Source organism: Zea mays, chromosome 8 (genome assembly GCF_902167145.1).
Source record: "Zea mays cultivar B73 chromosome 8, Zm-B73-REFERENCE-NAM-5.0, whole genome shotgun sequence".
NCBI lineage: Eukaryota > Viridiplantae > Streptophyta > Magnoliopsida > Poales > Poaceae > Zea > Zea mays.
This window is the reverse complement of record NC_050103.1, coordinates 95,872,579-95,891,395: the sequence shown is the minus strand read 5'-3', so window position 1 is coordinate 95,891,395 and position 18,817 is coordinate 95,872,579. Positions and strand designations below refer to the sequence as shown.

The 18,817-nt window shown below is 44.0% G+C and overlaps 1 protein-coding gene and 1 pseudogene across 1 annotated transcript in view; both read right to left on the bottom strand.

Moving 5' to 3' along the window:
• The window catches only part of LOC109941825 (uncharacterized), a 35,888-nt gene extending 26,459 nt beyond the window's left edge, over window positions 1–9,429 (bottom strand). Inside the window, 2 exon segments of the mRNA XM_020543049.1 lie at window positions 9,090–9,243; window positions 9,246–9,429. Of these exon segments, the coding sequence (XP_020398638.1) occupies window positions 9,090–9,243; window positions 9,246–9,429 (338 nt within the window).
• Window positions 9,430–16,838: 7,409 nt separating this feature from the next.
• LOC109941824 (uncharacterized) lies at window positions 16,839–18,061 on the bottom strand (annotated as a pseudogene).
• Between the last annotated feature and the right edge of the window lie 756 nt (window positions 18,062–18,817).

Sequence of the window (18,817 nt, the reverse complement as noted above, 5' to 3'; positions counted from 1 at the left end):
CGTCGCCCTTTTCTTTCCCGCGGGTACTGTTTGCATTAGGGGAAGGACCTCGAGGAAGAAGAAGGAAAGGTCGGGGGATTTTTGAACTGTCAGTGACTCAGGGGAATATTGGCACAGGGGTAGATTTGAGTGGGTTGATTTGGATTAAACCCAGGGTCCTCGGTGTAAACTGTTTTTCCAGGAAACCTTTTTATTAATCTGTTTTAAATTCAAACAGAACTTGCAAAATTCATATCTTTTGTTTTGTTCACCCAAATCGAGTCAAACCAATTTTGCTAGATCTTAAATAATGTAAACCACTTAGGAAAAATATAAAACCCCTCAATGTTACAGGAAACTTTAGAGTTTTGAATTAAAAGATTAACTGGCCAAAAGCTAAAAGAAATAAGGAAAAATAGTTACACTATTTGACTGAGGTTAAGAAAATTTAGAGAAGTACTTGATCACCTACTAACCTGTTTAAAAATGATAAACCCCTCTGTATACCCCATTAAGGTAGAGTTTGCCATTTAATTCACCTTGTGCTTAAAGTTAAAGAAAATAGAAAAGATAATTTAAATAAAGAACCAGGGAGCACCCACATTTTTGTTAGTTTACTTATTCAGTATAGTTCACTAGAAAAAATTATTATATCCTGGTTTAGTATAAAATAAATGGGATATATTTTATTTTAAGAAAACAAGGAAAACTTAGAAAAACCCTAGAAAAATAACCCCAAGGATAAAACACCCCAACCCTTGGGATAACTAATGTTTTGTTATTAAGAATATAGGAAAAATATGAAATCTGTTGTTTGACATTTTTCAAATAACAAGATAGTAGTCAGTGCCTTTTTGACATAAAACTTTAGAAATCCACAACTAAAATATCCAGTAGGCCTTTTTCTGTGTTTTTTAACACAGAGACCTAATATCACCTATGTAATTGGGCAAAAATACAATTTGGTACAGAAATTCCAATTAAATCATAGCTATAGTGTAAAATGCCCTTTAAGGACTTATTCTTGTTAATTTTGCACAAGTAGTACCTGAATTGGTTTTCACCTCAAATTTATAGGACAGACCACAATGACCAATAGTAACCCCCTGTAAAATTTACAGAATTTTTGGAACAGGTTGAACCACTGTTGTAGTTCAACCCCACCCTAGAATTCATAAATAGAAAATGAAAAAGGAAATTGATAATGGAGAGTAATGTCATTTTAAACCCAACCAACAAAATCCCTCAATTGTCCACTAAAACATCTAGGGGAAATCCAAGTTCAATTCACTATGCTTATCCCCAACAAAATCCAAACCTAAAATGATAAGCATACACCACTAAAAGCCACGTATGACCAAGAAACCCTAAGTTACTAACTAACTTAGTTTTTCTTCATTTAGCATAATGTTTGTTAAATCCTGCATAATCATGACATACATATTCCTATTCATTGCATTCGATAGATTGCAACCTCGCTGACGGAGAGTACATCCTCGTGCCGGAGCAAGGAGCTGCTCAGGAGGTAGCCTCGGATCCAGCACCAGAGCCAGCACCAGAGGATCTGCCTGCCCCAGCTTTGGAAGGAAAGCCCCGGTTTATGCATAACATGTTTATTATGCTATTTTACTACACTTAATGATTGTAGGATTGAATGTGCACTTAAGTGTAGGAGTTGTTTGAAACCCTAGTTGTATGATCTCAGGAATCCTATTTATTCAGCAGCCGCCGCCACATTTAGGTTTGGGTTTTGCTTAGATCAATTCTGTCATCGAACAGTGTCGCCGTCATCGGCTTGTGAGACCCCCCTCCCATAATCAATACAAGTTTGGTTGTGTTTCTTTCCTGTTCTTGCTTGTGTTCTTGATTGCGCTTGCAGGGATAAGCCTTCGTGGCGAGGTCATTCGTGTGTCACAGGTGATAACCAACGGAGCCGTGGTGTAGTGATTGCGAGGAACCGTTCGCTCGGAGCCTTGGATCATCAACGTCGAGATCTCCACTCAATCAAATTATCGTATCTCACGGAAGATCGGGCCGCGTCTACTATCAATTGGTATCAGATTTCCAGGTTGCCCGTGAGGTATAATTCTATCTTTAGATTAGTTTTGTTTCGTCCCATAGTCCACAAAAAGCCAAAAAAAATTACGATCAGTTTATTCCGACCTAAAACCATCGCCTTAGCCTTTGCACAATTTAGTTTTAGAGTCCGCAGTTCTGAGTTCGTGTTCTAGTTGAGTTTGGTTGCTGGATTAGATTTGTTTTGGTTCAGTTTGATTGTATCCATCTGCTTCCATCCTATAAAACCGACCCTATCCACAAAACAGATCCTATCTCTACAACCGATCCTATTCACAAAATAGATCCTATCTCTACAATCGATCCTATTCACAAAATAGATCCTATCTCTACAACCGACAATATCCACAAAACATATCCTATCTCTAAAACCGACCATATCCACAAAACAGATCCTATATATAAACCAACCATATCCAGAAAACAAATCCTATCTCTAAAACTGAACTTGTGCTCCATAGTCGTCGCTTCGGTTCCTGCCGAGTTGTGCCTTTGAAAACCATAACTTGAGGCACCTTCCATAAAACGGGCATAACTTTTCGCTCGGTGCTCCGTTTGAGCTCAAATTTTTACAGCAGATTCTTGACTCCATTCTGGTTGTATCCCAAACTCGCCTACGGCCTGTTTGGTTCGGTCAAAAAATTCAAAAAAAAATCGGGAAGATAATTAAAAAAAATGTTTAAGTGTTTTCACGAATTTCAGAGATCCTTTGTGAATTTCTCTAGGCCACAATACAACTCTGTTTCAAGTGAAATTTTGTGTGCTTCCATCCTTTGTGTTTTTGGATCAGTGGTAAAAAATTCAGAATATTTCGAGATCTTTTGATGGTACTCCTTTTGAAACGCGCCTTTGATTTCTACTAGTGCTGAAAAATCTGCCATATTTACAGAACTGCCATTCCCACTAGATACTTGTACCTCCTTTCTTGTGCTTTGGTCCAACTGTTCTATTACATTTTCTAGGCCAGCAACTAGGACGAGTACTTGGAACACTTATTCAGCATTGCTATCTGTTACTGACTTGTGTGCCACATATATATATTTAGTTAGCCTTCCCATAGCTCCAATTTTCTCTCGAGCAGAACAGATACTCTTTTGCAATCACACCCACGCTCGTTGGACAGTCACACCGGTCACCGTTTGCCACCTGCAGTGCTGGTAAGAACGTTGTAAGAGCGGGGTAAGACGCTACATAATTTGTATTTCACCACCTCCACCACCACCCTGAGAGATAGTTGTAGGGTTCACATTGTTTGTTGCCTTTTTGTCTCTGTTTTGTGCTAACAATGACAGGACCAAAGAATCAAATGGAATTGAAGGAGATGATGCGCGCGATGACTGAAGCTTTTAAAAAATATCAGGACTCTGCCTTGACATCCTATGAGCAGCTTGATCGACGAGTTGCTGAACTTGTTACACGCATGGACGTACTGGAGGCTCGTCCCCCACCACCAACTCCAGCCCCAGCTCACTCTCCTGTGGACGACGACGACGATGACGACGATGTTTATGCACCGCTGCGACAACGCCTCGCACGTAATCGACAAGGTATGGGAGGTAATGGTAGACGTCGTCATCATAATCCTGAACCAGACCATGATCCATTTGCTAAGATTAAGTTTTCTATTCCACCGTTCATGGGTTCTTATGATGCTGAAGCTTACTTAGACTGGGTGATGACGGTAGAACAAAAATTTAATTCCCATCTTGTTCCTGAGCAGCATAGGGTTAGACAAGCCACTAGTGAATTTAGAGATTTTGCTATCATTTGGTGGAATGAACTTGTTAACACACGTGCTGCACCACAAACATGGAATGTGTTAAAAGAGGAGATGCGAGCTCGCTTTGTTCCCCCTTCTTATAGACGTGATCTTCGAAAAAAATTGCAACGCTTAGATCAGGGAGACATGTCGGTACAGGAATACTACCAAGAACTTCAGAAAGGTATGCTACGATGTGGGGTAGTTGAGGATCCGAAGGATCAAATGGTTAGGTTTTATGGGGGATTGAGGCGGGAGATTCAGGATATTGTTGATTATAAAGAATATCATTCTATACAACGCTTGTTCCATCTTTCTATGTTGGCAGAAAAAGAATTGCAGGGTCGTCAACAACGGAGGAGCAGCACTTTCGCTCCATGCCAGCCACCGGCGCCAGCCAAGGCGTCATCATCTTCGGGCGTACGGACGTCCACATCTTCCACTGTACCTTCGGGTGTTGCAGCAAAACCTGCTACAACCACCTCTTCCACAGGCCGCTCCTCCGACATCAAGTGCCACCGCTGCCAGGGACTTGGTCATATTCAGCGAGATTGCCCCATCAAACGGGCATACATTGCTACTGGTGATGGTGGGTATGTTAGTGCTTCTGATGTTGAAGATGAAGATACTGTTGGAGCTAACATTGCAGAGACTTATGATGGTGATGAAGAGGTTCTTGGTACAACAGCGACCGAGACCTATAAGGCCTTGATTGTGCAACGAGCTTTGAGTACCACGGCTAGTGACGACGACAACAGACAGCGCCACAACCTTTTCAACATGTTCCTCATCGTCAAGGACTGCCGTGTACATACCATCATTGACGGTGGTAGCTGCAACAACTTGGTGAACGTTGAGGTGGTCAAGAAGCTTGGCTTGACCACACGAGAGCATCCCCACCCTTATCACATTCAATGGTTTAACAACAGCGGTAAGTTCAAGGTAACAAAAACAACAAGGGTGCATTTTTCTATTGGCTCTTACCATGACTTTGCTGATTTCGATGTGGTGACTATGGATGCTTGCTCTCTTTTACTGGGACGTCCTTGGGAGTTTGATACTGATGCTATTCACCATGGTAGATCTAATAAATATACTTTTATGCACAAGGGAAAGAAAATTGTGTTGCTTCCTATGACTCCCATTGAGATTGTCCACTTTGAACAAGAGAAAAATACTAATGCTAAGCAAAAAGGTGTTTTGAACTCTGAAAATCAGCAACCTATTAAGTTAAAAACTCCTACTTTGCTAGCCACTAAATCTGATCTTGACGAGTTACATGCCTCTCTTGGACTTTGCTATGCCTTAGTGTGCAAAAATGCTTTCTATTCCATTGATGATACATCTATTGTCTTGCCACCTGCTATTGCTAACCTTTTGCAAGAGTATATGGATGTGTTTCCCTCCGAGATACCCCCTGGATTGCCACCTGTGCGAGGCATTGAGCACAAGATTTATTTAATTCCAGGGGCGAGCTTGCCCAACCGTGCTGCCTACAGGACCAACCCCGAGGAGACTAAGGAGATTCAGCGCCAGGTCCAAGACCTTCTGGACCGCGGGTACATTCGTGAGAGCCTTAGTCCTTGTTCTGTTCCTGTTCTTTTGGTTCCTAAGAAAGATGGCACTTGGCGCATGTGTGTTGATTGTAGAGCCACTAATAACATCACAATTCGGTACAGATATCCTATTCCTAGATTGGATGACATGCTTGATGAATTAAGTGGTTCTATTGTTTTCTCTAAAATTGACTTGCGTAGTGGATACCACCAGATTCGTATGTCTTTAGGTGATGAATGGAAAACTGCATTTAAAACTAAGTTCGGTCTTTATGAGTGGTTAGTCATGCCTTTTGGGTTAACTAATGCGCCTAGCACTTTCATGAGATTGATGAACGAGGTTTTACGTGCTTTCATCGGTAAATTTGTGGTGGTATATTTTGATGATATTCTTATCTATAGTAAGTCTCAGATGATCGTATTGAACATTTACGTGTTGTTTTTGATGTTTTGCGTGATGCACGTTTATTTGGTAACCTTGAGAAGTGCACCTTCAGCACCGATCGTGTGTCTTTTCTTGGATATGTTGTGACATCGCAGGGCATTGAGATGGATGAGGCAAAAATTGTTGCCATCACGAGCTGGCCACTTCCAACCACGGTCACGCAGGTTTGAAGTTTTCTTGGTCTTGCAGGATTCTACAGGCGATTTGTGCGGGATTTCAACACCATTGCAGCACCTCTCCACGAGTTGACAAAGAATGGAGTGTCGTTTCATTGGGGACCATCACAACAACAAGCCTTTGATGCCCTCAAGTCGAAGCTCACACAAGCACCACTGCTGCAACTTCCTGATTTTGACAAGACATTCGAGCTCGAGTGTGATGCGAGCGGCATTGGGATTGGAGGAGTGCTCATTCAAGGAGGTAAACCTGTTGCTTTCTTTAGTGAAAAAATGAATGGTCCAACTCTGAATTATTCTACATATAACAAAGAATTATATGCTTTAGTACGAGTTTTACAAACTTGGCAACATTATCTATGGTCTAAAGAATGTGTCATACATTCGGATCATGAATCTTTGAAGTATCTTAAGGGACAATCTAATCTAAACAAACGACATGCTAAATGGATTGAATTCATAGAATCATTTCCTTACATTATTAAGCATAAAAAGGAAAGGATAATGTAATTGTTGATGCTTTATCTAGACGTTATACTATGTTGTCCCAACTTAATCATAAAATATTTGGTTTGGAGACTATAAAGGAATTATATGATGCTGATTTGGACTTCAAAGATGCTTTTGAAAATTGCAGAGAGGGAAGAACGTGGCAAAAATTTATGCTGCGTGAAGGCCTTCTCTACCGTGCTAACAAGTTGTGTGTTCCAGCTAGCTCCGTTCGTCTTCTACTCTTGCAGGAAGCACATGGAGGTGGCTTGATGGGACATTTTGGTGTTAAGAAGACCGAGGATGTGTTGTTTACTCATTTCTATTGGCCTCGGATGCGTCGTGATGTTGAGCGCTACGTCACCACGTGCAACAAAGCTAAGTCCCGACTTAACCCCCATGGTCTTTATTTGCCTCTTCCTGTTCCTCGTGCACCTTGGAAGGATATTTCTATGGATTTTGTTTTGGGATTGCCTAGAACAAAGAGGGGGAGTGATAGTGTTTTTGTCATTGTCGATCGTTTTTCAAAGATGGCACATTTTATACCCTGTCACAAAACTGATAATGCTTCACATATTGCTGATTTGTTCTTCACTGAGATTGTGCGTTTGCATGGTGTGCCAAATACTATTGTTTCTGATAGGGATGCTAAATTTTTAAGTCATTTTTGGAGAACTTTGTGGTTTAAATTGGGAACAAAGTTGTTGTTTTCTACTACTTGTCATCCCCAAACTGACGGGCAAACAGAGGTTGTTAATCGCACTTTATCTACCATGTTGCGGGCTATTTTGAAGGATAATTTGAGGTTGTGGGAGGAATGTTTGCCACATATTGAGTTTGCTTATAACAGATCGATTCATTCCACAACCAAGCTTAGTCCATTTATGGTAGTATATGGTTTTAATCCTCGTGCCCCAATTGATTTGCTACCTTTACCACCTTCTGAAATAGTGAACTTGGATGCTACACAACGTTCTAAATTTATTCTTAAGTTACATGAAACAACTAAGTTGCAAATTGAAAAGATGAATGAAAAGTATCGTATTGCTGCTAATAAAGGTAGGAAGGAAATGAAATTGGAACCTGGTGACTTGGTGTGGGTTCATTTGAGAAAGGATAGGTTTCCTGATTTGAGAAAGTCTAAACTTATGCCACGAGCTGCAGGTCCTTATAAAGTTCTTGCAAAAATTAATGATAATGCATATACACTTGAGTTGCCGCCACATTTTGGGGTTAGTTCCACCTTTAACATTTCAGATTTGAAGCCATATATGGGTGACGAAGATGAGGCCGAGTTGAGGACGACTCCAATTCAAGAGGAGGAGGATGATGATGACATCACTTCTATATATACAATGAATGGACCGATAACACGATCTCGTGCACGACAGCTAAATCTCCAGGTACGTTCTACCCTAGTCAATTGTGTTTCAGAGCTTACGCTTGGGACCATGGATGTTTTGATGATTAGGTACCTTGGAGAGGACCAGCAAGGACTTGGGAAAGGCCAAGGTGTTGAGGAGGAGCAGCAAGGGCGTCCAAAACAGGAAGGAGATCAAGTCCGGATCGACTGCGACTCTATCTCGGGTTCTAGGACCAGTCTGCACTAAAATGGACGCCCAAGATGCATCCGAACTCCGATTGCGACGGACTGGATATGGTTGGAAAGATAACGAGATTATCTAACCAACACAACTGGTTCCACCCTAAAATTCATCCGGAGTCAACGGGAATCGTCGAAACAAGTCAGCGTTCAGATTCTGTTTTGGTGCTGCGACACTGTCTGTTGGGCCGTTGGGCTGTGTATCGCGTCGGAGCCCATTAGGGGCGAGTCCAGGGCTACGCACGCCCTAATACTCTATTTATTCAGCAGCCGCCGCCACATTTAGGTTTAGGTTTTGCTTAGATCAATTATGTCATCGAACAGTGTCGCCGTCATCGGCTTGTGAGACCCCCTCCCGTAATCAATACAAGTTTGGTTGCGTTTCTTTCCTGTTCTTGCTTGTGTTCTTGATTACGCTTGCAGGGATAAGCCTTCGTGGCGAGGCCATTCGTGTGTCACGGGTGATAACCAACGGAGCCGTGGTGTAGTGATTGCGAGGAACCGTTCGCTCGGAGCCTTGGATCATCAACGTCGAGATCTCCACTCAATCAAATTATCGTATCTCACGGAAGATCGGGTCGCGTCTACTATCAACATGGTTGCTGGAGTGACTTGGCCGTCCATCTTGCCACCGGGTTGGACAGTCGAGTGGGATCCTACCTCGGCTGAGAAGGAGCATGAGGAGTGATGGGACAGGCTTCCCCATCTCTCTGTTTATTTTACCGTTAGTTTTATTCCGTTGCACTTCGAACAATGATGACTACTTTTGCTAAAACTCCGATGATGATGAAATAAGTTTAATACTCCTTATGTATGGTTTTATGCTTTATTGTATTTGCTCTGTGACTCACCATCGAGTGAGACTGTGGTACTTGATCCTGTCAGTGGCCTCGTCGGACTAGATCCGAGGGATTGACGGGTTATTCCCATTTAAGTGTGGTCTAGCCTCTAAGGCAGGACTTAGGCAATTAAGTTGGAATAATTCGGGCAGTTCCGCCACAGGGATGTCGAGGCTGCTGTTGTGGACTGGCGCTGCTGCACAGCGCAGATCGGGTCCACGCTGGTTCGACGGTGGCCAAGGAAAAGGAGCGGCGTCCAACGCGACAGGATGAAGACCCGCCTGAAGGAGTCGCTGGCCACAGCAATAGAGGGGAGCTCGATGCACACCGGAGGCTCGTCCATGGCTAGGAAGTAAGGGAGCTCGGTTGCAAGGAGAGGCTAGCGGCCATGGGAGTCCTAGGCGCCTGCACTTGGGGATTTCCTGCGCCAGGGAGATGCAGAGGGCGCCTGCTCTTGTAGAAAGGCTGGGCGTCATGGGGCAGAGAAGAGCAGGGGTCAAGTGCCATGGCAAGAAGAAGGGCTCGACCCACTGCTCAAAGCCAGCCATGGAAAGGGCGTCGGTCAAGCCATGCCATGCTCTAGCGCGAGCTTGGCGCCTCCAGCGCCCAGGGGGAATTTCTGCAGGGCAAAAAGAAACGCCAGGGGAGCTTGAAATTGAGGGGAACAGAGAGAGGGTCGGATTCCAAACTTTGGGGTGTCGAGCTCCATCTTAGAGGTAGCAGCGCCATGGGAGAAGCTTGGTTGGGGAGGGCTGCCGGGCCTGGGGCAGAGGAGGCCGGCGTTGAGGGAGTTGTTGAGGGGAGCGACTGCTCGAGCTCGGACCTAGAGAAATGCTCTACGCGCTAGGAGCCTGGGGGAGGGGGACGCTGTGCAGGGCACTGGTGCCAAGGACGCCAGGTTGGAGCACCTGCCGAGGAGGAGATCCTCCTAGCACCACAGATCCGCTTAGGGGAAGGGGCGCCTGGATAGGAGAGCAGAGGCACCGCGGTCCCGTGTGCTTGAGGGGTGCCGAGTTGGGGAGGCTGGGCGCCTGCACCAGAGGAGCTCGGCCATGGAGGCTTCTGCCCCATGCGTTAGGGAGGAGGGGCTGGAGCTTGGAGATGGCGCCCTGGCTGCTACCGTTTGGGAGAGAAGACATGGAGAGGGAGAGCGCACGGATAATTTAACGAGGCATCACTGGAATTCCATTGGCCGAAGGCGCGGTCGCTCGGTACTGGTTGAAAGGAGCAGCTGCAGGCCATTGGCTGCTCTACGGGTGCGCCAGGAACAGGTGCGTGCATCCGTGAGAAGCCTGGCGACCAGGAAATGGAAGAAGGGAGCGACTGCCAGGGGGCTTCTGCTTTTAAGGCGACAACCACGAGCGGCATTGGTGGCCTCGGCCGGATGCTGCTGGTTGGCTGGTGCCAGGCATTGGTGAAGAGAATGGTGTCAACGACTGGATGAGGAGGGTGACGACGCCGATTGGTTAGGAGGGAGGTGGTCAGCTGTTGGTTGATTTGCGCAGCTCACTCGTTGGCTGAGACCGACGCAGGGAACAGAGCGAACTAAGGTCCGGACGAACGCGAGCCCACAAAATAAAATGATCTGAAACATTTTATTTGGGTGTCGCTTGGAAATTAAATTCTCGCGCATAGGTAGAATAAAATGAATCGAGATCGATAGGCTTCGGGTTCGTAATCGAAATAAAGCGAGTCGGATTAATAGAAATCATTGCTGATGCTGATTTTCGAATTTAGATTGGACACAGAGATTTTAAGCCGAATTGGAGAAAAATTTATTAGAGGACAACACATTGGAGATTCCGCTTGAGAGTACGGACTCGGATTAATTTTTGGACATAGATCGAACATCGAGAAATTGGATTCGAATACAGCTCGACTAGCAACTGTCGAGCGCTTGATTAAATGAGTTTTAGACGAGATTTATAAATCGAGATGGATTATCGAGTTCATATTCGTGCTGAGAAATAAAAGTTTTAACAGGCTCCAAAACTGGCTGTTTCTCGCGATCGAATAAAATCGGAAATCGGTGAAACCTTCTCAAGTAACTTGATAAATGGAGATAAACGCGGCCGAGAAATAGAATTTTTCACTTAGCATTCGAGATTAGGATAAATCTCCTGACATAACGCGAAATAGACACCTGGGGTGTCACAGCCTTCCCCCCTTAAAAGAATCTCGTCCCAAGATTCGAATGAGGATCTTTAAGGGTGGAGAAGCATGTAACTCCCAGACTGAAGATAGATGCAAATTCATGAGAGGGTATCTGACGAGATACGGAAGATAGATTTGGATAGAATATCGCGACATGTTGAGACAAAATGCAGCGATCACTCTGAGAGAATGTCCACAAAAGATAGCACATCAATATAGTCTCGTAATGGATCACTACTATTAACCGCGATACGAGAGCGTGCTGAGCAGCTCAACCATGTGTGCACCATAGTAGGCTCTCGGTTTCGTCGCGGCACCATCGGTCGTTAGTCATAACACCATTACCAACGTAACCAATAAGAAATCCACATAGCACAGATAGACGGAGCCCATGAGAGTATGGCTCAGAAAATAAGAATGTGACCGGAGTTGAAGCAGAGATTATTGGCAAAAGAGCATCACATGAGAATTTTCTTCAACTCAGAGAACTATTTTATGATCAACATGGAGATTATCAGGCAAGAGACTAGTATGATATTTGATATGAGGAGGAAACACTCATGAGATCATGGTTGGCAACTTGCTGAGACATGAGAGAACTAAAGACAACAACAAAATCCATTGAACTCGATGGATACACCATTTAGAGATAAAAATTGATAAAATAGTGTCATGATCCTCGAAGAAGGGGGTATGAGAATGACCAGAAATAAGATATTAGGTTGATCCACATCCGATACTTGAGAACAGGTTATAGCAGATAACCGGATAACGGGACAGACTCAATGAAGGATCTAGAGATTCGGATGATAAGCCACAACATGATTCGCAAAGGAAAAGATGACTAGATCCAGGCGAAAAGAGAGATCATCAACCCAGATGGCTTCTAGGTTGAGCAGAGGAAAATTTAATGAGGATTTTGGACAAGGTTTCCAAAAAGAATTTGAGTCTAGATATGGTTTGTGTGAACAGACAGTAAACCAATTTTTTTTACGTAAACAAGTGCACAAGGAAGCTTTAGTCGATTTAAGGCTCAAGCTATGGGATTCTACAAGTTGTGTAGGTTTAACTTCAAGGGTAAAACACATAAGGGTTAGAAAATACCAACTCAAGCACGATTTTTTAAGAGGTTTCACTTGCTAAACTCAAAGTTGTTTGGAGGGGGGTCTTTTCATGAGCAGAACAGACAACCTTTTTTTTTGTAAAAAGGGTTGAACAATTACAATACCTCCTAGATAGCAAGACAAGAGAAACACATAACACGACCTAACAATACTTACCAATCCGATGCGAGGTAAAACATTTCTTATAGTTCCTAACATACCAGTACATCACATTATTCACAAGTTCTTATTATTGGAATAAAGGTGAGAGAAGCATGTTGATGCACAAGAGACAACTATAATGCGACAATCATGATGCATGCTCATTCTAGTCGTCTTCTCAGACCTAACTAGTTTTTCGGATGTTTCTACAACATCCTAATAGTAGTAGTAATAGCCTTTATGGCCTATATAAATAGCCACCTAGTTACCCATTTATTTCCTAAGGCTTCACGTCCTAGGTATATCCTTATCGTCCTGACGATCTATCCAACATTGGTTTCTAAGCATGTTTTACTTTAGAAAAGGTTGGAAATCATGACTTATTGACTTCTCTGTAATGGTATTCGCTCCGATACCAGCTGTGGCGGAACCGCCCGAATTATTCCAGCTTAAGTGCTCAAGTCGCACCCTTAAAGGCAGCAACACACTTAAATCGGAATAACCCGTCAGTCCCTCGGATCTAGTCCGATAAAGCCACTTATCCAGGATCGAATACCACTAGCTCACTCGAAGGTGAGGCACAAAGAAATACAATAAAGCATAATACCACTAATTTAATAAGTATCAGTAGTAATTACAATATAAAGGAGTTTCAGAAATAATAACCATAAATTTTTAATGTAGCGGAATAACTAACGGAGAAAACCGAGTAACATGGCAAAGCCTGACAACGCTACTCATCCTGGTCCTCTCCTGCGGAAGCAGTAACCCACTCGACTGTCTATCCCGGTGGCAGGGATGAAGGCCAAGTCACACCATCAACCAAATCAAGGAGGTACCTGCAAAAATTATGCCACAAGCAAGGTTGAGTATACTAATACTCAGCTAGACTTACCCGGTGTGAGGAGTCTACTCCTCTACCTCTAGACATGCAGCTGTTTGGCTGAGGGGTTTGGTTTGCCAAAAGCACTAGCTGAGTCTAAAAACAAGTTTTAGCTTTTCAAGTTCTAGAATAGTAATTTAGACTAGATGAGAACCTATCTGCTCATACATGGTATCAAACATTATATCAATCAATATCTTTTCCAGTCATCTCATTTCCACTTATTACTCAATGCAGTACAATGGATCAAGCAGTCTCATTAGCTGCGAGAAGCAGACGATTCGAATCGAGTTTTAACCTTGCAAGGTAAACCTAAACACACGACATGTCAGGGCACTTTGTCCCCACACATGTCAACCGTCCCCATCGATTCCCCGTTCGCGGTCAGGCCTCACCACCTTGGCGTACAATGCTCCACTGACCCCGGCCGCCGCCGTGCAGTGGCCGCACTTGTACCCACCATATCTAGAATGGGAGACCCAGTCTCAGGTCGCATGAGGGATAAAGTCCGCGCCCGGCTTCACTCAGGTACTAGGTTTACCGGTTACCATATTTCCCGACATATGTTTAGTACATTCAAACGCTTGACACAGGTATCCGCACGTTAATCCTTATTCCAATTTCGTCTCATAGACAACGCATCCCATGGATGCGTGTCCACAGACCATCATCATTCTGTTATCAAAAATGGATACAACCAATTCCTGACCTCGCGCGAGTGCTAGAAAAATCACTCGACTTCTACCGAGATCCTGATTTAGCATAGCAGCTACTCGACCTAGCATACTAGTATCCATCTCAAAAGGAATCCTGAGTTCATGCAACTAGGGTTTCAACCAACTCCTACACTTAAGTGCACGGTACAAGCCTACAAACATTAAGTGTAGTAAAATAGCATATATAAACGGTTATGCATAAAACCGGGGCTTGCCTTTAATTTAACACTTAGGTAGTGTTTGCTGGGGGAGGTGCTCGCTTGGCGAGCATCCACTGGTTAAGTACATCCTTTCTTGGGTCGTCCACCGACTGCACCTTGTGGTTGACACCACATCACTTGCACGATCCTCTCTCGGTCCTAAATGGGATGCAAGATGCATATGTATCAATATGATGAAAAATATCACAAGATATACAAAGACACAGTAGTGAACTAACATTAATTTAGAAGACACCGTAAACCACCACACGTTATCATTAGTTATCTACACATCATCGGGCATACGTAGTCGCTACCACTGGAAAGATGACGACGCTTACTTTACTTAACCAATACAAACATGACCACACAAGCATGAGCACAAGTGTTTACCACGTTCACTTTAATCATCCATTAGTTACCTAACATTAAATTAGTTAAGTACACAAGTTCGCTATAACTTATATATAGATAGACTTAGTTGAAAAGGAACTAGACACTTAATTGGGCTTTAAAATTATTCACTAGGTAAACACTTATTAGACTCTCACTAATTTGGTTCACTAACTTAGCGAGACGTATACTTGTTACTTATATAATTAGGCCCAATTGTATTAGTTATATTATCATTACTGTAGGTTCAACCAATCATCAAACGAGGAAACAGTCGACTCGAGTCAAACACAATAGAGTAGAGCATCCACCAAACATAACAAAATCAGGACAGCAGCACAGCAGTCACTTGTTTTAATCATAACTCTTCAAATATTAAACCAAAAATAGCAAACTAAGACTTTCTGGAAAGCTTAAAATGTGCTCTACAACTTTGGTATTTTCACCTCAATAAGATTCAACACTTAGCAAGGTTAAAAGTGCTAACACAACAGATCTGTCCAGATTTGGGCAGATTCAGACTTGCAACTTCAAAAATTCACAACTATAGGTTCAGACATCCAAAAAATTGATCCTAGACTTAATGGAAAGGTAATAAAATTGTCTACATATCATTTATAAATATCTCAAGGTGATTCAATATTTAACTAAGGACAAAAGACACTAGAAGGCTTTGCTGTCCAGAATTAGACAAATTCAGTCTTCAGACTTTAAACATTCACAACTTAATCTTCAGATCACCAAAAAGAGTGATCCAAGACTTTTTAGAAAGCTTGGCAAAAGCACTACATACTTTTATAATCACCAAGAATTGATTCTATGCTGAACTGAATCAAACAATTCAGTTTTCGAAATCTGTTCTGTCAGTGGATAGAATACAATAACCAGTTTGTAAAATTCATAACTCCTAATCTGTCAGGACTATGGTTATGAAATTTTAACACAAGCAAGATAAGAAAAGCATCTATAACTTTCTTATAACGACCATGAACAGATTGTAACATTAAATTAGGAAAACAATGCAGTTTCTGAAATCTGTACAGAATTTGGGCAGATTCAGTTACTGAATTTGTGAAAAGCACAACTCCTAAACGATCAGACTTATGGCTGTCAAATTTTAACACCAGCAAGATAATAAAGTTATATACCACTTTTTTATAGCACATATCTACAGAAAATACAATTTAGTTCATCAAACATACAGCACAGGAAAATCACTGCGTGCAGTCCAAAACCGCAATTAATAAATTTCAGCTCCTATACAATTCAAGAATTGCCGCGTTCTAGATACTTAAATTATTCTAACACTTTGACAATTGTTAGAGTTAAAATGATCAAGTGAGAACTAACAAGTAGACTTACTAATTTTTATACAAGTTATTTCGCGCTCTAGAACTACCATACACAATTAATCAACGCATTCACCACAATCATCAAATCCGGCATACATATATATCGATGCGCTCTTCACATAGTAATTTGCATTTTCACTTAGACATCACATGAACACTACAAATTTTTACCCGCGACCATAATCATACACATTTAGACTACAACAAGCAATTTATTGCGATTACACACTTAACCAAACCATCTAACAATTTGGCTAACTAGAGCAACGACATAGCCGCTAAATAACATACACGTCGGCTTGCCTATTATCGTCGCAACCCGAGACACAACATATACTACAACATTTTTATAAATACACAGATTTACAAGTATTTTCGTACATCGACCAATTTATACGAATCGTAAACCACTAATCTCTAACTCGAAACCATCATGCGCTTACTTCCCAAATCATGAACACATAACGTGTATTGACCCGACTCAAGATATAGAGGAAGCGATGACTACTTTGGCATGTCATCACCTCTCTATATAAGCCAAAACAATTTCTACTATCGACTAAGAGTTCTAAGTATTAAACACATTATTTATTTCCTCATGCAAATAAACTTCAACTTAACACCGGTGACACCGATGGATTTTTACTAAACTCGTCATGCACATAACCCTGTCTCGCATACAACCATATTGTGGTGTGCACTCGAGACACTTCAATCAATGTGGCGCGACCACTAATATGTGAACTCCGACACTCATGTCTTAACAATACATCCTCTGCAACTAGCATTTTCTAAACTACTCGTCACATCAATAAATATATCGCCGATATAATCACGAATCCCATCACGTCACATAAAACAATTACACTTTTCACATAAACACATATCGATGCATTTCCCCAAACATAATCCGCATTTTGTAACTTAGTTTTTCGCATCAAACAACACATCGCATAATTTTCCTATCAAAATATAAAAATGTCCGAGTTCTTTTCTACTTCAGTTTCTTCTCTACACGCGTTCATTCATACAATTATATTTTCACACACATATTCACGCCATCGACTGAATCGTAAATAAAACAAAAACCATAATTTTTCTAAAGCGAACAACCTGGCTGAAACCCGAGTGGAGTTGTGCATGCATGCATGTTGGTTTGGCTTCCTGTCGAGAAACGACACGCGAAGCGCGACGACGACACATGTTGCGATTAAACGACATACACAATTATTACACAGTTTATTAGTTCGGTCATTTTATTGAACACGAGAAACGCGGGACAGCGGGGTCTCACCATGGGTTTTGACGATGACGCAGAAACGCTGCGCAGAGCGACGACGTGAGGCCCGACTTGGCGAGCGTGACATAGCGAAGGGCGTCGCTACTGCTGCTTGCTGCGGCATTACATCGAGCACGCCGAGGGTGCGACGCAGAGGGGATGTCGAGGCTGCTGCTGTGGACCGGCGCTGCTGCACAGCGCAGATCGGGTCCACGCTGGTTCGACGGTGGCCGGGGAAAAGGAGCGGCGTCCAACGCGACAGGATGAAGACCCGCCTAAAGGAGTCGCTGGCCACAGCAACAGAGGGGAGCTCGACTGTGGGGGAGCTCGATGCACACCGGAGGCTCGTCCATGGCTAGGAAGTAAGGGAGTTCGGTTGCATGGAGAGGCTAGCAGCCATGGGAGTCCTAGGCGCCTGCACTTGGGGATTTCCTGCGCCAGGGAGATGCAGAGGGCGCCTGCTCTTGTAGAAAGGCTGGGCGTCGTGGGGCAGAGAAGAGCAGGGGTCAAGTGCCACGGCAAGAAGAAGGGCTCGACCCACTGCTCAAAGCCAGCCATGGAAAGGGCGTCGGTCAAGCCTTGCCATGCTCTAGCGCGAGCTTGGCACCTCCATCGCCCAGGGGGAATTTCTGCAGGGCAAAAAGAAACGCCAGGGGAGCTTGAAATTGAGGGGAACAGAGAGGGTCGGATTCCAACCTTTGGGGTGTCGAGCTCCATCTTAGAGGTAGCAGCGCCATGGGAGAAGCTTGGTTGGGGAGGGCTGCCGGACCTGGGGCAGAGGAGGTCGGCGTTGAGGGAGTTGTTGAGGGGAGCGGCTGCTCGAGCTCGGACCCAGAGAAATGCTCTGCGCGCTAGGAGCCTGGGGGAGGGGGACGCTGTGCAGGGCACTGGCGCCATGGACGCCAGGTTGGAGCGCCTGCCGAGGAGGAGATCCTCCTAGCACCACGGATCCGCTTAGGGGAAGGGGCGCCTGGATGGGAGAGCAGAGGCGCCGCGGTCCCGTGTGCTTGAGGGGTGCCGAGCTAGGGAGGCTGGGTGCCTGCACCAGAGGAGCTCGACCATGGAGGCTTCTGCCCCATGCGTTAGGGAGGAGGGGCTGGAGCTTGGAGATGGCGCCCTGGCTGCTGCCGTGTGGGAGAGAAGACAGGGAGAGGGAGAGCGCAGGGATGATTTAACGAGGCATCACTGGAATTCCATTGGCTGAAGGCGCGGTCGCTCGGCACTGGTTGAAAGGAGCAGCTGCAGGCCATTGGCTGCTCTGCGGGTGCGCCAGGAGCAGGTGCGTGCGTGCGTGAGAAGCCTGGCGGCCAGGAAATGGAAGAAGGGAGCGACTGCCAGGGGGCTTCTGCTATTAAGGCGACAACCACGAGCGGCATTGGTGGCCTCGATCGGCTGCTGCTGGTTGGCTGGTGCCAGGCATTGGTGAAGAGAATGGTGTCAACGACTGGTTGAGGAGGGTGACGACGCCGATTGGTTAGGAGGGAGGTGGTCAGCTGTTGGTTGATTTACGCAGCTCACTTGTTGGCTGAGACCGACGCAGGGAACAGAGTGAACTAAGGTCCGGACGAACGCGAGCCCACAGAATAAAATGATCCGAAACATTTTATTTGGGTGTTGCTTGGAAATTAAATTCTCGCGCATAGGTAGAATAAA